Source organism: Hyla sarda, chromosome 1 (genome assembly GCF_029499605.1).
Source record: "Hyla sarda isolate aHylSar1 chromosome 1, aHylSar1.hap1, whole genome shotgun sequence".
Lineage (NCBI taxonomy): Eukaryota > Metazoa > Chordata > Amphibia > Anura > Hylidae > Hyla > Hyla sarda.
In genome coordinates this window covers 448,605,664-448,623,636 of record NC_079189.1, presented here as the reverse complement: position 1 = coordinate 448,623,636, position 17,973 = coordinate 448,605,664, and the positions used below count along the sequence as shown (strand labels likewise).

General features: G+C 43.7%; 1 protein-coding gene across 1 annotated transcript in view; it reads left to right on the top strand.

The window, feature by feature from the left end:
• ADGRD1 (adhesion G protein-coupled receptor D1) overlaps positions 1 to 16,721 on the top strand; it is a 919,695-nt gene extending 902,974 nt beyond the window's left edge. The window contains exons 26-27 of the mRNA XM_056533246.1: positions 219 to 311; positions 15,324 to 16,721. Of these exons, the coding sequence (XP_056389221.1) occupies positions 219 to 311; positions 15,324 to 15,419 (189 nt within the window). The 3' untranslated portion in view covers positions 15,420 to 16,721. The remainder of the gene's footprint in view (positions 1 to 218; positions 312 to 15,323) is intronic.
• The last annotated feature ends 1,252 nt before the right edge of the window (positions 16,722 to 17,973 follow it).

Sequence of the window (17,973 nt, the reverse complement as noted above, 5' to 3'; positions counted from 1 at the left end):
TATAGCCTTACTAACAGTACTGTACCTTTCCTTTTTGAGACACCATTCATTGTGGCACTATTATTCACAAAGGATTCTCTTTATTTATGACAAACATTTTTTTTAGGACTACTACTATTTCACAGTATAAACTGTAGACTAAATAAAGATGTTGGTTTATGGTTAACCTAGTAAAAATGTTCATATAATAATTTTATATCATTTCTGTTTTTCATAAGGTGAGAGCAGCTTTCAAGCACAAAACAAAGGTGTGGTCCCTTACTAGTAGCTCCATTCGTAACATCAATGTAAAGCCTTTTAATTCAGATGTTGTAAGTACAAATATCAAATCTCAATGGATGCCCTGATAGAACTTATATTGGCTTATTTATAGGTCACACATCTCTAAATTCACAAATATTATGTCTAATGACTTAAATAATAAAAACTATAATTAATATGTGTCTTTCAAATTCCTTTTGTTTGTTATAGATTTATTAAAGAGAATCTGTCATCAGTATTAACCACACTAACGTGTTGGTAAAGTGTTATAATATGGATGACACTGAAATCACATTTACTGATCTTCTATCCGTGGTTCCATTTTTCAATAATACCCAGTCCTCTAAATATGGTAATGAGCCTACTTTGGGAATACCCATGCCCCTTGTGCACAGTGACTGTGTTCTGAAGATCTGTGCATGTTGGCTTCACTGTATCACCGCCTCCCTCTGCGCTGAGCCTGCTATGCCACAGAATGGCACCTAACTCTGTAAAATAACAGCTGTCCTGCACATGCGCAATAGCCATGGCCACAGCCGTTATGCTGCAGAGTGGAGCTTCATTCTGAAACATAACAGACTCAGCACAGATGGAGGTAGCCTTACAATGAAGAAGCCAGCAGGCGCAGATCTTCAGAACACCAAGCAGGCTCATTACAAATTCCAGAAGATCCGAGACCATCGAAGAATGGAGCCACAGACAGAATATTGGTGATCGATGATCGATGAAGCATGATTTTCATCAGTGTTACCACATTGTAGCCCTGTCCCAACAGGTTAGCATGGGTGATACTGATGACAGATTCCATTTTACAATGGAAGTTTTGATTAAAATGTAATAGAGAGCAGGACATACTACAATACTATTTGACTAGCAAGTGAATGTACTATCTATACCTGTAAGAGTTCAATCACAATGAAGTGGCTTTTAAAGCATTGAAGCACTGTAATATTTGAAAGGCTTACAGCAACAACGACTTTGAAAATTGTGTGATCAAAGAGAAACTTTCTGTGACTACTGGAAGAATAAACAAAACATATATATAATAATATATGGGAACGAAAGCAAAACTAACGAGGAGTAGTAGTATGCTGTTTATCAGCTACCTGAGCCCAGAATTTTGTCATACTCCCTGAATGTGATAATGTATAATGATGAGATTTTTACTTGTGTAACTATTGTTAAACTCTTTTCATTTTTGCCCCCACCACATATGCTAAATGCACTCATAAATCTCCATTTATCTGATTAAAACCAGGAATGTAGTATTTTTGCCATTGTTGGTGATATTTCCTGTATGTTTTTATTCAAATTTTATTGAAGTTTTTAAAGAAAAAAAGACAATGTCTAATATGACAAGTTAACAAAACAAGTAGTTGCATAAGTCATCAACATAGCAAAAGGACGGAGTCTAAATATATCAATTCTTATGATCCCAATCAAAGAAGGTCGGATCGTGGGCAGGAACATTAACCCCTTCCCGCAAATGGAAGTGTATACACGTCTATTTTTCCTGTGAATTAACGCAAATGGACGTGTATACACGTCCAATACATTTTCTATCACCATGTCCGTTGGCATTGTGATAGAAACGTCATCTCAGCTGTTCTGGACAGCTGATCGATGACACTATGCAGCTGGGGACCAATCAGACTGGTCCCCTGCTGCTGATCATTGTCATTAGTCAGTCAGTCAGTGACTGACTAATGACAAGGACTTGCGGGGTTCCGGGCTGATCGGGTCTCTGGTGATCGCCCGGAAAATAGGGATTTTCGGAGAGGTCAGAGACCGCTCTGATCATCCTGAAGGGTTAGAAGCAAGGTGGCAGCTGCCACCTCGCTCCTAAACCCCTGCCATTGGTTGTTAGGGCTTGCGACCAATGGCAGGAGGAGGGCGGGAGGTTAAAGGTGAAATCCCCGCTCTGCCTGCCCCTGAATGTCGGCGATGAGCGGGGGGAAGATGGTGGACGGTTCGGAAATCTCACCTCACACCCGGACCGACGATCGCAGTGGGACTGGCGGCAGGATCGGGACAGGCAGCGCGGGACCGACGGAGGCAGCGGCGGACACAGCAGTAAAGATCAGCCGTAAGTGATCTTCACTGCTGCGTTCCAGGAGTTGCCAAACTACAACTCCCAACATGCCTTGACAGTCTGAGCATGCTTGGAGTTGAAGTTTTGCAACATCTGAAGGGCTACAGCTTGGACACCACTGAACAGTGGTCACCAAACTGGGACCCTCCAGATGTTGCAAAACTAACTCCCAACATGTCTTTTGGCGGTCTGGGCATGCTGGGAGTTGCAGTTTTGAAACAGCTGTGAGTGTACCCTAAAAACACTACACTATACTACATTACACAAAATAAAAAGTAAGACGCTACATACACACATACTCCTACACAGTCACCTCCCCCCAAATAAAAATAAAAAATTTCTCGTATGACACTGTTTCCAAAACGGAGCCTCCAGCTGTTGCAAGACAACTCCCAGTATTGCCGGACAGCGATTGACATTCCAGGCATGCTGGAAGTTTTGCAACAGCTGGAGGCACCCTGTTTGGGAAACACTGCCATAGGGTATTTTTGGTATCGGAGGCAAAGCCCTTATTTAGTCTTCAAATGCGCATGGCGCTCTCTCACTTCAGAGCCCTGTCGTATTTCAAGGCAACAGTTTAGGGCCACATATGCGGCATTTTCGTACTCAGGAAAAATTGCCTAACAAATTTTGGGGGACTTTTTCTCCTATTACCCCTTGCAAAAATGTAAAATTTGGGGGAAAACCAACATTTTAGTGGGAAATTTTTTTTATTTACACATCCGACTTTAACAAAAAGTCGTCAAACACCTGTGGGGTGTTAAGGCTCACTGGACCCCTTGTTTCGTGCCTTGAGGGGTGCAGTTTCCATAATGGAACCATAGGGGCTTCCTAAATGCGACATGCCCCCCAAAAACCATTTCAGAGAAATTCACTTTCCAAAATCCCATTGTCGCTCCTTCCCTTCTGAGCCCTCTACTGCGCCCGCTGAACACTTGACATACACATATGAGGTATTTCCTTACTGAAGAGAAATTGGGTTACAATTTTTGGGGGGATTTCTCTCCTTTTACCCCTTATAAAAATTCAAAAACTGGGTCTACAAGAACATGCCAGTGAAAAAAAATGCAGATTTTGAATTTTCTCCTTCACTTTCCTGCCGTTCCTGTGAAACACCTAAAGGGTTAACACACTTTCTGAATGTCATTTTGAATACTTTGAGGGGTGCAGTTTTTATAATGGGGTCATTTGTGGGATATTTCTAAAATGAAGGTCCTTGAAATCCACTTCAAAACTGAACTGGTCCCTGAAAAATTCAGATTTGGAAAATTTTGAGAAAAATTTGAAATTAGCTGCTATTCTTTGAAGCCCTCTGATTTTTTCCAAAAGTAAAAATATCTCAACTTTATGATGCAAACATAAAGTAGACATATTGTATATGTGAATCAATATATAATTTATTTGGTATGTCTATGTTCCTTACAAGCAGAGAGTTTCAAAGTTCGAAAATTGCTAAATTTTCAAATTTTTCATGAAATTTTGGAATTTTTTACCAAGAAATGATGCAAGTATTGTCGAAATTTTACTGCTATGTTAAAGTAGAATATGTCACGAAAAAAACTATCTCGGAATAAAATTCATAAGTAAAAGCATCCCAGAGTTATTAATGCTTAAAGCGACACGGGTCAGATGTGAAAAAAATGCTCTGGTCCTTAAGATGAAAATGGGCTTGGTCCTTAAGGGGTTAAGGATGTAAAGGACAGGTTGAGGAATCTCCATCAATGAAAAGCAAGCAACCTCAAAAACGTGAAAAGAGGGGAAGTGAGAAGGAAATGAAAAGAGAAAAGGGAAGAGTGGAAAGAGGACAGGAAAGATACAGGAGAAGGGGAGGAGGAAGGGAGGTGAGGAGAAGGGAGGATGTAATAAAGAGAAAAGGGAGAGGAAAGATGGGAAGAACACGGGAAGGATCCTAAAGCGGGAGACCAGCTTACCTCGCAAGTAGGGAAAACTCCAGACCTCCATGGCAACCAAGCATAGCAGGTAGCCACTGAGTGGAGAAGGTAAGTCAAAATGGAGTAGGCATGTTGGGAGAGTACAGGGAAACAACTAGGTGGTCTGAGGGTACGGGCAGCAAGGGATCTAATCTGAGAGGTGTAGATCAGTAAAATCCGGTGAAGCCTGAAATGCCGTCCAGAGGTGCAAAGTTGCAGTATAGCGTAACGGTTTTTCTTATGAGATTGCCGTAAGACACATGCTGTCACTTCCAGCACCTTTGTCCAGAAGTCAGTTAGGAAGGGCAAGTTAGCCAGGTATGGAGCATGGTGCCTTTGTCTGAGGTGCAGCGCCAGCATTTATCTGAAACCCCTGAGAGAAAGCCGCTAGTAAGGTGGGCACTCTATACCAACACGTTAATATTTTGTATTTGGTCTCCTGTGCCTTGCAAGATAGGGAAGATTTGTGGCAATTTCGGATGGCAATGTGCCAGTCTCCATCAGTGATGGAGTGGCCTAGGTCTCTTTCCCATCCCAAAGGGAAAAGAGAAAAGGAGAAGTTGTTCTGAAGCTTTGTCTATGAGGAGATTATAAAGAAATAATAGATAGAGATAGAGACGCATAGACGCTCAAATTTAGTCAGGGGGCTGTGGAAGTGTATCTTGTCTTTCATGGAATGGTAGTAGGGTTTTAGTTAAGTGTATTGGAAATATTGAGTAGGGGAGGGATATCACCGGGAGGAGTTCCGCAAGGGTTTTTATTGATGTCTGGCTCAGAAGGCTAAAGAATGTGATACCGTGACCTTGTCAGGTCAGGAAGGGACGTCTGGAGAGAGTTGATGGGAAGGTAGGGTTGTCAAAGAGTGGGGTCAGGGGACCATCAAATGGAAAAAGTGTAAGCTTGGACAAGTACAGCTTACGTGCGCGGTGTATAGAGTAGAGTACTGGAGGGAGGGTCGAGGCGTGAACAGGTATGGAGTGTGGGCGCCATAAAAACACTGTCCACTGTCAGGCCCTCTAGTACCACCCATTGTTTATCAGTACGATGATGACAAAAATCCAGTACTCTAGTCAGTACAGCCGCCAGGTAGTAGGAAAGGTATTCTGGGAGGGCCAAGCCACCTCCGCTTTTCATCTTCATGATTCACTCTGCCCAACCCAGACAAATCTTTCCTTTCCCATCTGGTCAGATCCTTTCTCAGGGAATGCAAGAGAAGGGGGGAAATTGAGTTTATTTGTATCTGATAGTTTGGCAGAACTTGAATCCCCAGGTATTGGAGGGAGGAGGTGCACCATCTCAATGGGTAGGTAGTCTGTAGGTGTTGTAGCATGGATGTGGGTAAGGTCCGGCTCAATTTGTAGATGCTGAACTGTGAGAAGAGACGGATCATGGACATAAGGGACGGAAGGGAAGTAATAGGGGAGGATAAGTACAGCAGGAGGTCATCCGGAAAAGCTGAACATTTGTAGTGGCACTACCCCACGGTGAGGCCTCTGATGTCAGGATTCTGAATGTCAATTAAAAGGTGTTCCATACAAAGTACGTAGGGGAGGGGAGAGAGGGGACAGCCTTGGCACATGCCATTACAGATATTGAACGGCTCAGAGAGTCGACCATTGACTCTGACTTGAGCCTGCGGGTGGGAGTAAAGGGCCAAATTTTGTGACAGCATGCTCCTGACGATTCCTATTTGGAAGAGAGTGGCAGACATGAAGCCCCAATCCACTCTGTCAAAAGCCTTTTCAGCATAGAGGGAGAGGAGAAAGAGTGGCGAGTCATGTTTGGCGGTGTGGTGTAATACTGAGAACGTGTGGAAAGTATTATCTCTGGCCTCTCTACCCCTTATGAAGCTGACTTGGTCCGGGTGGATTAGGGCAGACAGTCTATTAGCTATTAGCTTGGCAAACAGTTTAGTGTCAGTGCTTAATAGTGAGATCGAGCGGTAGCTGGGACATAGCATCAGGTCTTTGCCGTCCTTGGGGATTACCGTGATATAAGCCCGTAGAAAAGAGGGGGGAGGCCAATACACAGATATGGAATTGAATGCTGCCAGCAAGATAGGAGCAAGATTCGGATGTAGCGTTTTATAGAATTTTGCTGTATAACCATCGAGTCCGGGACTTTTCCCAGATGGCATGGAGGAGAGGGCGGTCTCCAGATCCACAGGAGTGAATGGGCTCTCCCCGTCCTGTATTACTGAGGGGTCATGGCGGGGGAGGGCTGTAAGACCAATGTATTGGGTTAGGGGGGCAGGTGTGTTCTCTGTGATAGATTGACTGGGGGAAGATGGCAAATTATATAGAGACATATAGTATTGGCGAAAGGCTTCCAGAATATCAGGAGTTAAAGAGCAGGAGGGACCTGCGTTGGGCTTAATGGTAGGGATTAACAAGTAGGACTTCTTTTCCCTAATGGCGGCAGCAAGTAGCTTACTAGATTTGTTGCCCCACTCATAGAAAAGGCGACCAGTAAGTTGTGTATAATACTTGTGTTTGGAGAATAAGTGTACGAGGAGTTCACTGTGAGTCTGAACAAGTTCCCTCATAATATTGTCTTGTTGGAATAGTTTGTTTTGCGTTTCCAGTGTTGGCAGTGTCTGATATAGGTGTAGGAGTTTCGCTAACGCTTCCGTCTTCAGGCGAGAGCTATGTTTGATCAGAACTCCCCTGAGGACACATTTCAAGGCTTCCCATTTGATCATGGGAGAGGAGTTATCAGAGGCATGATCTCGAAGGAAGTTTTCCACTGTGTCTCTAAGGTCTTGCAAGCATACCGAGTCCTGTAGCAAGGATCCATTTAACTGCCAGGAAGATTGGGGTTTGGAAAAAGAGGGGAACGTCAGCGTGCAACAGTCAGGTGCACATGTGCATGGTCTGACAGGAACCACGAACCAATAGCGGTGTAGGTGATAGAGGGAGCAGGAAATGGGGGCAAACAACATAGTCTATACAGCTATAAGATTGTCTCGGGGAAGAGTAGAACATAAAGTCTTTGTCCTGGGGATGGAACACTCTCCACACATCACACAGTTGCATGGAGTGTAGTCTCTTCCGCAAGGCGTGCAGTTTACTTTGGGGCAGGGTAGAGGAACTTTAAGATGTGTTTATCTGTGGGGACAGGGGGAGATTAAAGTCTCCGCTTAGGAGGATAGGGTTCGTGGCAAATTGTGATAGTGCCATCAGAGTTTTGAGTAGGAACTGTACCTGGGGCATAGATGGAGGCTACAGTGAAGGGTTGATTAGAAATCTCACAGTTAGCAAAGATGAATCTGGCATGTGGGTCAAGGAGGGACAAAATAATTTTAATCGGAAGGGATTTGTGAAAGGCCAAGGATACTCCTTTAGATCTAGCCTCAGGGTTAGTGCTGTGGAGCCAAGATCTGTAGTATTTGGTGGGAATATTGGGTACATGATTAGTTTTAAAATGAGTTTCCTGAAGTGATATGATTTGCGCTCTTTGTTTATGGAAAGCATAAAGCATCTGGGCACGCTTTCCTGCGGTCTAAGTAGAGTGGCTGAAGAGGCCAGAGTTAGGATTGGGACCAGCCCAATCAGTATGCGAACAGGGGTCAGCATGAAAGGCGTGTCAGGAATGAGGGTTAGTACAGGGGGGAAATAAGGTAGATCGGACAGTAAGGAGACAAACTATCATCTCACAGTGACAGGGCTATTATAAGAGTCGGGGTACCGGGATCCCAGTCAGTATCATGTAGTCAAATGTGCATGACAGAGAAGGGATCTTCCAAACTTAAGGGCACAGAAAGTAGTCGAGAATGAAAACCGTCTCAGAGGTCTAACTAAATGTGAGAGGCAAAATTGACACCATATGTCTAGGTGTGTATGGTCAGGGCATTGAGTCATGACCGTATAATTAGTGGGGAACTATACAGATATTATGGGGTGGATATACTATAGGTTAGTGGGGGACAACAACATGGGTGGAATAAGGACTTGGGGGGACATTTATCAAAGCATTTAGTAGTTTTTTCTTGCTTAAAATTGTCGCAAAATTGTCGCACGTGCACCTACGCTCTTTTTTCTGCGACTTTTTGCTTGTTCAGTGTCCTAAGCAAAAAATAAAAATTTTGCTTACCAAAGCAAAAAGTGATTTTTGACTTGCAGTGGTCAGAGATTTATCAAGGGCGAAAGTTGCAAAAAAGTTGCATTGCATGAAAAAAGCTACTAAATTTACTCCAGCTCAGACATGGAGCAGAAAAAACCACCACCAAAGCAAAAACAGAAAAAGTGCTTGCGTGAAAGAAATTTATCAACAGGCTGAAAGCAGTTGATAAATAAGAAGATCGAAGAACCATTGTAGGTTAGGTGCTTCAAGTCTCTGGCTCTGCGCATAATGTCCTCTTTAATGGTGAAATTATGTATCCTGCATATCACATCTCTCGGCTTTGCAGGGTCAGGACTCTTCACTTTCAGGGCCCCATGAGCTCTATCTAGTTCCAGCGGGGTGTCAAGTGGTTTCTTTATAATCTCATTGAAGATTCTCTGGAGCGTCCCAGCTAAGTCTTGGGGGAGAACAGATTCAGGCAGACCTTTCAGTCTGATATTATTGCATCTGTTTCTGTTGTCTATGTCGTCATGCTGATCAATTATCACAGCTTGCTGAATAGAAGTGGATTTAGAATGGTCATTTAAGAAGTGTATTTGTGAGGACACATATGTGCGGAATTCCTCCAAGTCACGTATTCTGTCTGTGAGTTTCGAGACTTCTTCTTTAACTGGCTTGAGGTCCCTTCTCCAGGCAGTCTTAAGATCACCAGGCAAGATTCTGCATTTCGGCTTTGGTAGGCAGCAGCGCCAGTAACGCCTGTAGCTCAGGGAAGCGTTTCAGAGTGTTTCAGGCTGCTTCTGGTGAGGGCAAGTTGGTGTCTAGGGTCGAGCGAGGATGTTCACGAAGGCGATCAGGAGTAAGATAACAGCGAGTCGGACCTCTGTAAGAGTGTCATCAGATGATAAGTAGCCTGATTTGGAAGGACCCGTAGGAGTAATTTTAGATGCGTCTTAAAGAGAGTCTTTTTTTCAGGGGGGCTGGCGCCCCAGTAATATGGAGTATCGCTGTCAGCCACAGAATCATGGGAGCCGTCATTAGAATCAGAGTCCATTACAGCTAACCTGTCAAATCAGTCAAATCTTGAGCAGGGGGCCAGGGGCCAGGAGATGAGAGGTGTCAGAGGTGGCCTCTTTTCAGCTAGTGGTGTAGTTGATGAAGCAGCATAAGATAGCACTCTTGGAGACTTTGCAGGGGTAAGGTGAGGAGAGGCATGGGACTGCAGTTCAGGGGACATGTTGGGGCATAGTGGCTGAGCTGAAGAGGGTATCAGGGTGCTCACAGCAGGAGCAGGTAGAGGCATGTCCCCTTTATCGGACAGGTGGACGAGGTGTTGCAGAAGGGGCAGGTGTCACCACATATGGTCCCTGTAGATCGGAGGGGCCTCCACTCCCAGGTGATGGTGGTATGGGCCTGGGAGGAGGCCATTCTCAGTGTTGCTGCGCTGTACCTTAGGGCATCAGTGCCCAGGGAGCGCCCATCCTCTGGAGTTGCCGTGCAGTGCAGGCCCCACTGTGGTAGCGCTGGAGGATCCGTACCGGCAGGTAAGAATTGTGGTGCCTCTGTGGTGAGGTGAGCTACAGCCATGGCTGTCTGCGGAAGAGGTGCACACTCAGTCACCGGAAGTGAGGGTGCCTGTACTGTCTGCGATGGCAGCTGCTCGTGGGGGAAAGCAGGCTGCGTCTCTATGTTGGGTCCTGACGATGCTCCAAAGAAAGCCGCGAGGCCTCTGGTCTCGGTGCTGGGTGAGGAGGTTTTCAGCTTTTGTCCCTATTTCTGCCTCCCATAGCCCGTAATAGTGCCTTAGAGTCTTCAGCCCTGCAGGAGCTCTCACGACACGTTTCTCATCCTCAGAGCGCCAAGGCAACCCCCCCCCCGTCCTTTCTTAACTTATGTCTAGATTGTATTATTAGATATATGGCATTGACCCTAGGAGCTTTTCCCAACAATATGAGTTTGTGACTCTCTATCCCTAAGTGTATCAACTGTGTTTGTGGACACCCAGTGAATGTTATATAAATGACTAGAGATGAGCGAATCAAAGCCAACAAACCCAAATTCATTACGAATTTCATGAAATATTCGATTCGCAATGAATGCGAATATCGCCGCGGTTCTATGGTGCGATGAGCTTCATTAAACTCCATTTACTGCAATCCAGGCTCCAGTGGATCTAAAATGGCGGAACCACATGTCAGTACAGGGTGCAAGGAATGCTGGGAAGGCGGGAAGGCAAGGTGGGAAGGGAAGTAGGTGGGATGACCCAGAATTACATGCAGGATGCAGCCTCGAATCCAATCAACATATAACCGAGTTATAACAGTACTTCTGTGTGTGAACATGGCCCATACAACAGAGCTCCAGTATCTCTGTTCAGCAGTACTTAATTAAACACAGGTGTATAGGGCACATAAGCACCGGTCAGGCCGTCAACTAGAGCTTAGGTGAGTGTGCACATAAATGATAGTGACTCACAGTTTTGCAGAAAGACTTTCTTTCAAGTTTATTCAAGTAGTTCCAGATACGTTGTCTCGCAGGACATCAGGTTAGCAGCGATAATTCATAGCAGCATAGATGATAACATGCTCCGTGCTCCTTTCAGTCTGGCCCAATGTTTCGGGGGCACGCCACTGAGAGGGAGGACAAAGTGACCTACTACAGAGTCATGCTATGTAGTCAGTTGGCCGATGCCTATTGGCGCCATCATCCATCCTCTCGCAGGTCTGAATCGGGGGGGCCCCTGCGCTCACCTTCCACTGCCATGGCTGCTGGGGAGGGGTGGTGTGGCAGGAGAAGTACCAGCTCCATCAGCAGCAGCTTGAGTCTACAGTCGCTGATGAATAGCTTTCTTCACCTGCATAGTGAAACAACTCATCAGCAGCAGGTAGACCTGGAGCAGGACCTGAACCAGCAAGTGGTGGCATACCTTGACATGCCCATGCCAACACACCTTGAAGATCCGCTGGACATCTGGGCAGCCAAACGTGATTTGTGGCTGCAACTTGGAAAAGCTGTACTGTGTGGCCAGTAGTGTGCCATCAGAGCGGGGGCCATAGTCACTCCAAGGAGAACTCGTCTGTCCACGAAAAATGTGAAGAGACTGACCTTTGTGAAGATGAATCAGGCATGGATCAGCCAGGATTTCAAACCACCAATGCCTGATGTATCAGAGTAGATTGACCATGGTGTCACACCAACACTTCACCAATATGGATAGTGCCAAACAGATTTAAGGTGCTGCTCCTCATTTACAAACATTCCTCTGCATCAGAGCTTTTTTCACCCACCTTTGTCTCCGGGTACTGGTATTGACACCCACCACACCACTCTATAACCGGGTTACTTTCAGGACTCCTGATGCTGCTGCCACCTCCAGACTGTCTCATTCAGCCATACTATTTCTTCTCATGCTTCTGCCAACTCCAGACAGTGTCATTCAGTCTTTTTATGGTCTCCTCATGTTTCAGCCACCTCCAGGCTGTGTCCTTCGGCCAATATATGGTTCACTGATGCTGCTGGGCCTGGGCCTCCAATTTTTTATGGTAGCATTAGCTACCATAAATCTTCAATTTCAATTTCAAAATTCATCTTTTAATCTTAGGGATTGTGAAGCACTAGTATCTACTCATGCTACTGCCAGCTCCAGGCTGTGTCATTCAGCAACTATATGGTCTCCTGATGCTGCCAACAACTCCAGGCTGTGTCATTCATCCAATATATGGTTTACAAATGCTTCAGCCATCTCCAGGTTGTGCCATTCGTGCAATATATGTTTTACTGATGCTTCAGCCACCTCCAGGCTGTGCCGGTTATCCAATATATGGTTTACTGATGCTTTAGCCAGCTCCAGTCTATGTCATTCAGCAAGTACATGGTGTAATGATGCTGCTGGGCCTAGGACATTACCTATATATGTTTATGGTAGCACTAGGTAACAAACATCTTCAATGGAAATTTTAGCAAATGAACACAGCAACTCCATGCTGTGCCATTCAGACACTATATGGTCTCCTCATGCTGCCACAAACTCCAGGCTGTGCCATTCCAGGCAGTATAGTTCCCCCACATCAGGTTGGCAGCATGTTCCCCCACATTAGGTTGGTAGTGTAGTTCCCCCACATTAGGTTGTAGTTCCCCCACATTAGGTTGGCAGTATAGATCCCCCACATTAGGTTGTAGTTCCCTCACATTGGGTTATAGTTCCCCCACATTAGGTTGCAGTTCCCCCACATTTGGTTGCTGCTCTCCCACATTAGGTTGCAGTTCCCCCACATTAGGTTGGCAGCATGTTCCCCCACATTAGGTTGGCAGTATGTGTTCCCCCACATTAGGTTGTAGTCCCCCCACATTAGGTGCAGTATAGTTTCCCCACAGACATACAGCCTTCAGCCATCGCTGGAGGCTGTATGTGTGTGTACTGCCTCGCAGTGCTCCGTCCACTGCTCTTCCAGTCAGGGGTTGCAATCTACTGTAGTAGTAGGTCCCGGGACCGGAGGTGCAGTGGTCAGAGCATTGAAGCTGAATTGTAGCTGGTAACTTACCATGCCGGCAAGCGCGTGTACTCCTCCTTGATGCTCCGCTCCTCCGCTCCTATGGGTGCATGCAGCATGCGCTACCTCCCGACGGCCCCTGCGTTTTTAAAGTTTAAGGTGGGGCCGCAGAAAGATAACCGGGACATCCTTGTGTGCCGAAAAGATCTTTCGGGACACAGGGATGTCCCGGTTTGCCCCACCTGGTGAACTATGACCACGCGCCCACAGATGGGGCTCGGCGTGCCACCTGTAGCACACATGCCATAGGTTCGCCATCACTGTTATAAAACAAGGAGCATAGCCATCAAGGAACAAATTAGGACTAAACTAGAAAAAGGCTGGTGGTGTCGTCCAAGCATGCGAAGAATAGGCTGAGGAGGAGAAACAATGAGGGAAGCGGTTCTGCCAGGGTGTACCACGTAGTGAGGGTGTCATTGAGAAAAGAGAAAGGGAGTGTGAGTAGAAAGGAGCTGTAAGCTATTCAAAACTTCTAAGCCACCTCCATGGGTGCCAGGTTTAAAAGAAAGATGTTCTAGTGCAATTCTCCCAGTGGGATTTTTTTTCAAGGCGATATAGATGGTCCACCTTTTTGATCCAATGCTGGATTTCCGGGAAATGCCAATGCTTGGGTAACAGAAGCCTGGCCATGGCGAGGAGGAGGTGAAAGAGGGGGGCTCTGGATGTGTCTGGAGGAGGTATTAACAGAAAGGAGGGCAATGTCAGAGGAGCATGGGAGCATGGAATTAAGGAGCGGCAGATGGAGTTGCATCTTTGGATGTCTGTCCACCAATGTTGGGCTAGAGGACAGGTAAAGTCCCTCTTTCTTTACTGTATCAGTGAGAGCCAACCTCAGAGAACTCATCAGGAGAAATTTTGAGGGAGGTAAATTGAGTGTAGTGGTAATAACAGAATGCACTGCTATGCAACTGTCCTCATTAAGGAGTTGTGAGACAGGGATTGTTGAAGATCAGAGGCTCGGGGGTTAGAAAGTCTGAGTTCTCTAAAGAGCTGGCCAAGGAGGTCTCTCACATGACCTAGTGGAGAAACTTTATGGTTCGCAGATAAGGATCCTAGAAATGTAATCCATTTAGCAAAAGTGGTCTTTGTATTGGGGCTCAAGTCTGTCTTGGTGAGGTCGGGAGGAGTAGGGAGGAGAACCAATGACCTTAAAGGTAGGAGTGATAAAGAGTCTTCTACATCAAACCACAGTTTGTTCCCTAATCCAGTACACCACCTTAGCTAAATGTAGGACATGGTGATATGTTTCGAGGTCGAGAAGATTAATACCCTCTGCTGATTTTAGTAGGGAGAGGAGAGATCTGGCCAGTCTAGGTTTCTTGGCTTGCCAGATAAGAGACAAGAGGAGACTATTCAGAAAGAGAAAGGAGGTATGTGGGATGGGGAGAACTTTCATTAAGTAAGTGATCTTGGGGATAATTAGGGAGATCGCCAAATTCTTGCACCCGAACCAGGATAAGTAATTAGTGTTTAGGAATTGTATACGAGTATTGATTTCCTGGATTAGGGTTGCATAATTCAAGGAATAAAGGTCTTGGGTATTAGAACTAAGTTTCATCCCTAAATATGTAATGGAATGTGATGACTAACTGAAGGGAGAAGACTTGCAGTTTGGCCCTTTTACCAGTTAGTCACTCCCCTGTCAATCAGAAATGTAGAGGAGATGACCAGTGCATCAGGGGGAGTGACTTACTGGTGAAAGGTCGCACTGTGCTAGACCTTAAAGGAGTAGTATAGTTATAATTATCGTCATCCTGTTGCAAAAAAAGAAACAAAAAAAACAAAAACAAACATTTACTCACCTTCCACCATTCCCCCATAGCGCCGCTATAGCTGTTCGGTCGTCCGGTCCGGTCTTCTTCCTTCTTCTGTGTGCACAGATCGTCAAACTGCGCTTAGCCTATCAATGGCCGAGGCGGGACATCGCTGCGGTCGTCAAAACGCTGACCGCAGTGTGACGATCCATGCACATGGAAGAAGGAAGAAGACTGGACCGGAGGACCAAAGAGCTATAGTGGTACAATGGGGAAATGGGGGGAAGGTAAGTTAATGTTTGTGTTGTTTTGTTTTTTGCAGCCCTGGCACAACAGGATGAAGATCATTTTCACTATACTAGTCCTTTAACAGCCGAGGTTGAATGCCCAGTGGGCTCCAATGCCTAATTTGCATATAGTTTTATACTCTGATACCTCAATTAACTAATGACAGTTATATATGGATTCAGGGTCAAAAGCCCAATACAGCCATGTCCTTACTTTATACTCTATAAATCTGCTTTCAGGTACACTTTAAGCTAAACTTTTATTTTAAGTATTTAATTTAGAATAGTAAATTCCAATGTTCAAAAATGTATAAGATTATTTATTATTAACATTTATCACATGGACTTTTGAAAACAATCATTGAACGCTTGCTTCTGCTTTACAGATGAATGGGAATCGAGCCAATACATCTCCAACCAAGATGAATACATGGGACAAAAGCAGCAATTCAGCCAACAGAATTGACTTGTCTGCTGTCTGATTATGAGAGAGTTTTACCGCCAACAAAGAAATCACTGGAGGCCTTCGTGTACATAAGTTTGTCTTTCCCTAATTCAGCTGAAGGTGGCTTCTCTTTAATAATACTAAGACGTTTCCACCATGTTTTACTACAGGGATGGTTTTGCTTTTTAGCCTGAAGAAACCAATTTGTCTTGAAGCATACAACTACAAAGACTCAACTCCAAATAAACGTTGTTCATTGTTGGCAGTAAGCGTCAAGATGCCTTAGAGACCATCTTCTCCTAAATATCTAAAAACATCAAGGAAGAAAGTAATGTTATATTGTGCAATAGACTGCATTCCTAAACCAACTACTGCAGGATTATTGTGTGACAGTGAAAGACAGTTCAGAGCCTTTCCTGACAAATCTATCACACATAAAGCAGTTCTTTTATAGACTTTATAATGAAGCGCTGTTTTGTTTATCTGCTCACTGCTGACTTTCTTCTTTATCATTCTTATTTATGAAACACATATTGATGGACAGGTAACACACACGATCTATATTGTAACATGAATAGAGATACATTCAGTGTGTAGTTAATTGTGTGATTAAGATGGCACCTTGATAGTCAACACTTAGACCTTTACCAAGGGCATCTTTCTGAGAACAAATACTTCTTACCTGCTGTTCTCCAATTCCACAATAGTTATGGTTCAGAAACAGTGAAGCCTAGAGGATTACTGCTGGTTTGCTTTGTAAAGGAGGAAAATTATATTGACAAATGCAGTCAAATTGACCAAACTGTACGTAAGCTTTGCCGTACATTCTGTTGAACCTTCTTTTATTGCAGGTTTTGGTCATTTTAACTGCAGCAATAAATTATTTTAGTTGCTTTTATGCACTAACAATTTCAAGAAAAGAATAGCGAGATAACAGTCTTAACAGTAAATCATGGAGCTGTTGTGGGGATATGTCACAGAGATTTTAAAGGGGTTTAGGGGTCTGATTTAATGTCAAATACTCTAAGAATTTTTTTAGTTTATATAGGGATGGAAAGAGACTACAAAGATAATAGGGGAAATTTACTAAGACTGACATATCACATGCCGTTCTTATGTAAGGTCTCACTTCCGTTCATTTCAGCAGATTTTTTGAAGGTGCCACCCTATACCTCACAGTGACATCTACACTATCTCCGAGCTGGTGTAGATTTCAGCTGGGATTTACTCCAGAGCACTGGCATAAATCATAGTAAATTTAACAGGCCACTATGGTCACACCTTTAACCTGATTTTTTTTCTAAAGTGGCGAGGTCAGTGTTCAATTTTTTTGTGCAACTGCATGGTATCAATGCCAGTTAAATTCCCCCCCCCCCCCCCCCCACTGTATCTCCATCTGGAAGACCTGTTATGTTCTAACATTTTACAGACAGCCTGTTGATTTTGATGGGCGCCATATGATATCTCCTCTTACCCCATGATCGTAGATTCAATATTTGTTGCGGGGACCTCTCACAATTTAGCATTCAGCTTGACATCATATTTGTCATATTTTGGGAAATGTTTCAAAGAGCTTTCTAAAGCAGACTACTTTCTTTAACTCTTTGGCTTAAAAAGCTATACTTAGCACACCTTTCAAGGTAATATTTTATGCACTCATTGAGCCATTGTATTATAAGATATCTATAAACTAACTTAAAATTGTATTAACTTAATAATATTACATAATGTAATTTTTTTTATAGTTTTGCTTTATTTTTATCCACTTGTCACCCTCATTTGCTAAAATGATTTCTTATGCTGGGTCAAAGGACTTAGTTTCATCTGAAACTACTATAGGGCAGCAATGAGGCACACAAACAAATCAATGATGCTTTTCCTTCTAATGTATTCTTAGTTTTTTTTTATTCTCTCTTTTGTATTGCGGATATTCGTTAGCACTGCCTGACTAATACTGCACATAACATTCCTTATTTACAGAGTCCTGGTTATGAACAACCTTTCCTAGTAAAATATTTCCATCCTAAGTTTTAACTGTCTCGTTAAAAACAAATTTGTCTCGGTGGGACTAATAGAGCAGTTTTAAAGTAATCTTAAGCCATCCAATGCTAGGTAACACGTGATTTGCATGTTATAAAACCCAATTGTAAATTCTGATAGTAAGATAATTTAGAATTATCTGCTGATTATTTTTATTTAAAAAAAATTGGAGTATGAAGTTGTAGTTAGATCATTTCTTAACTTTAAGTAAAAAATCTAAAAATATCACCTCATGACCTATTGAACATTACTGTGAATGCAATAATTCATTCCTATTTGAAGAATTATCTATTGATGCTTTTTATATTTCACTAGTTCACTAGTCCTAAGTAACAAAAAAAAAAGTTAAAACCGCTGTTTCTTTTAGTAAGCTTAAAAAATTAAAACCTAAAGAACCTAATGCAACCTAATGCTGACTGTATTGAAATGTATTATATAACCCAAAATACATTAGCATTTTGGACTGAGGATCCATCTATAACAATTTAAGGTAAGCAATTTTTCTGACAGCCATATACTGCTGATCCAGGGCCTTGAATATTTATATGACA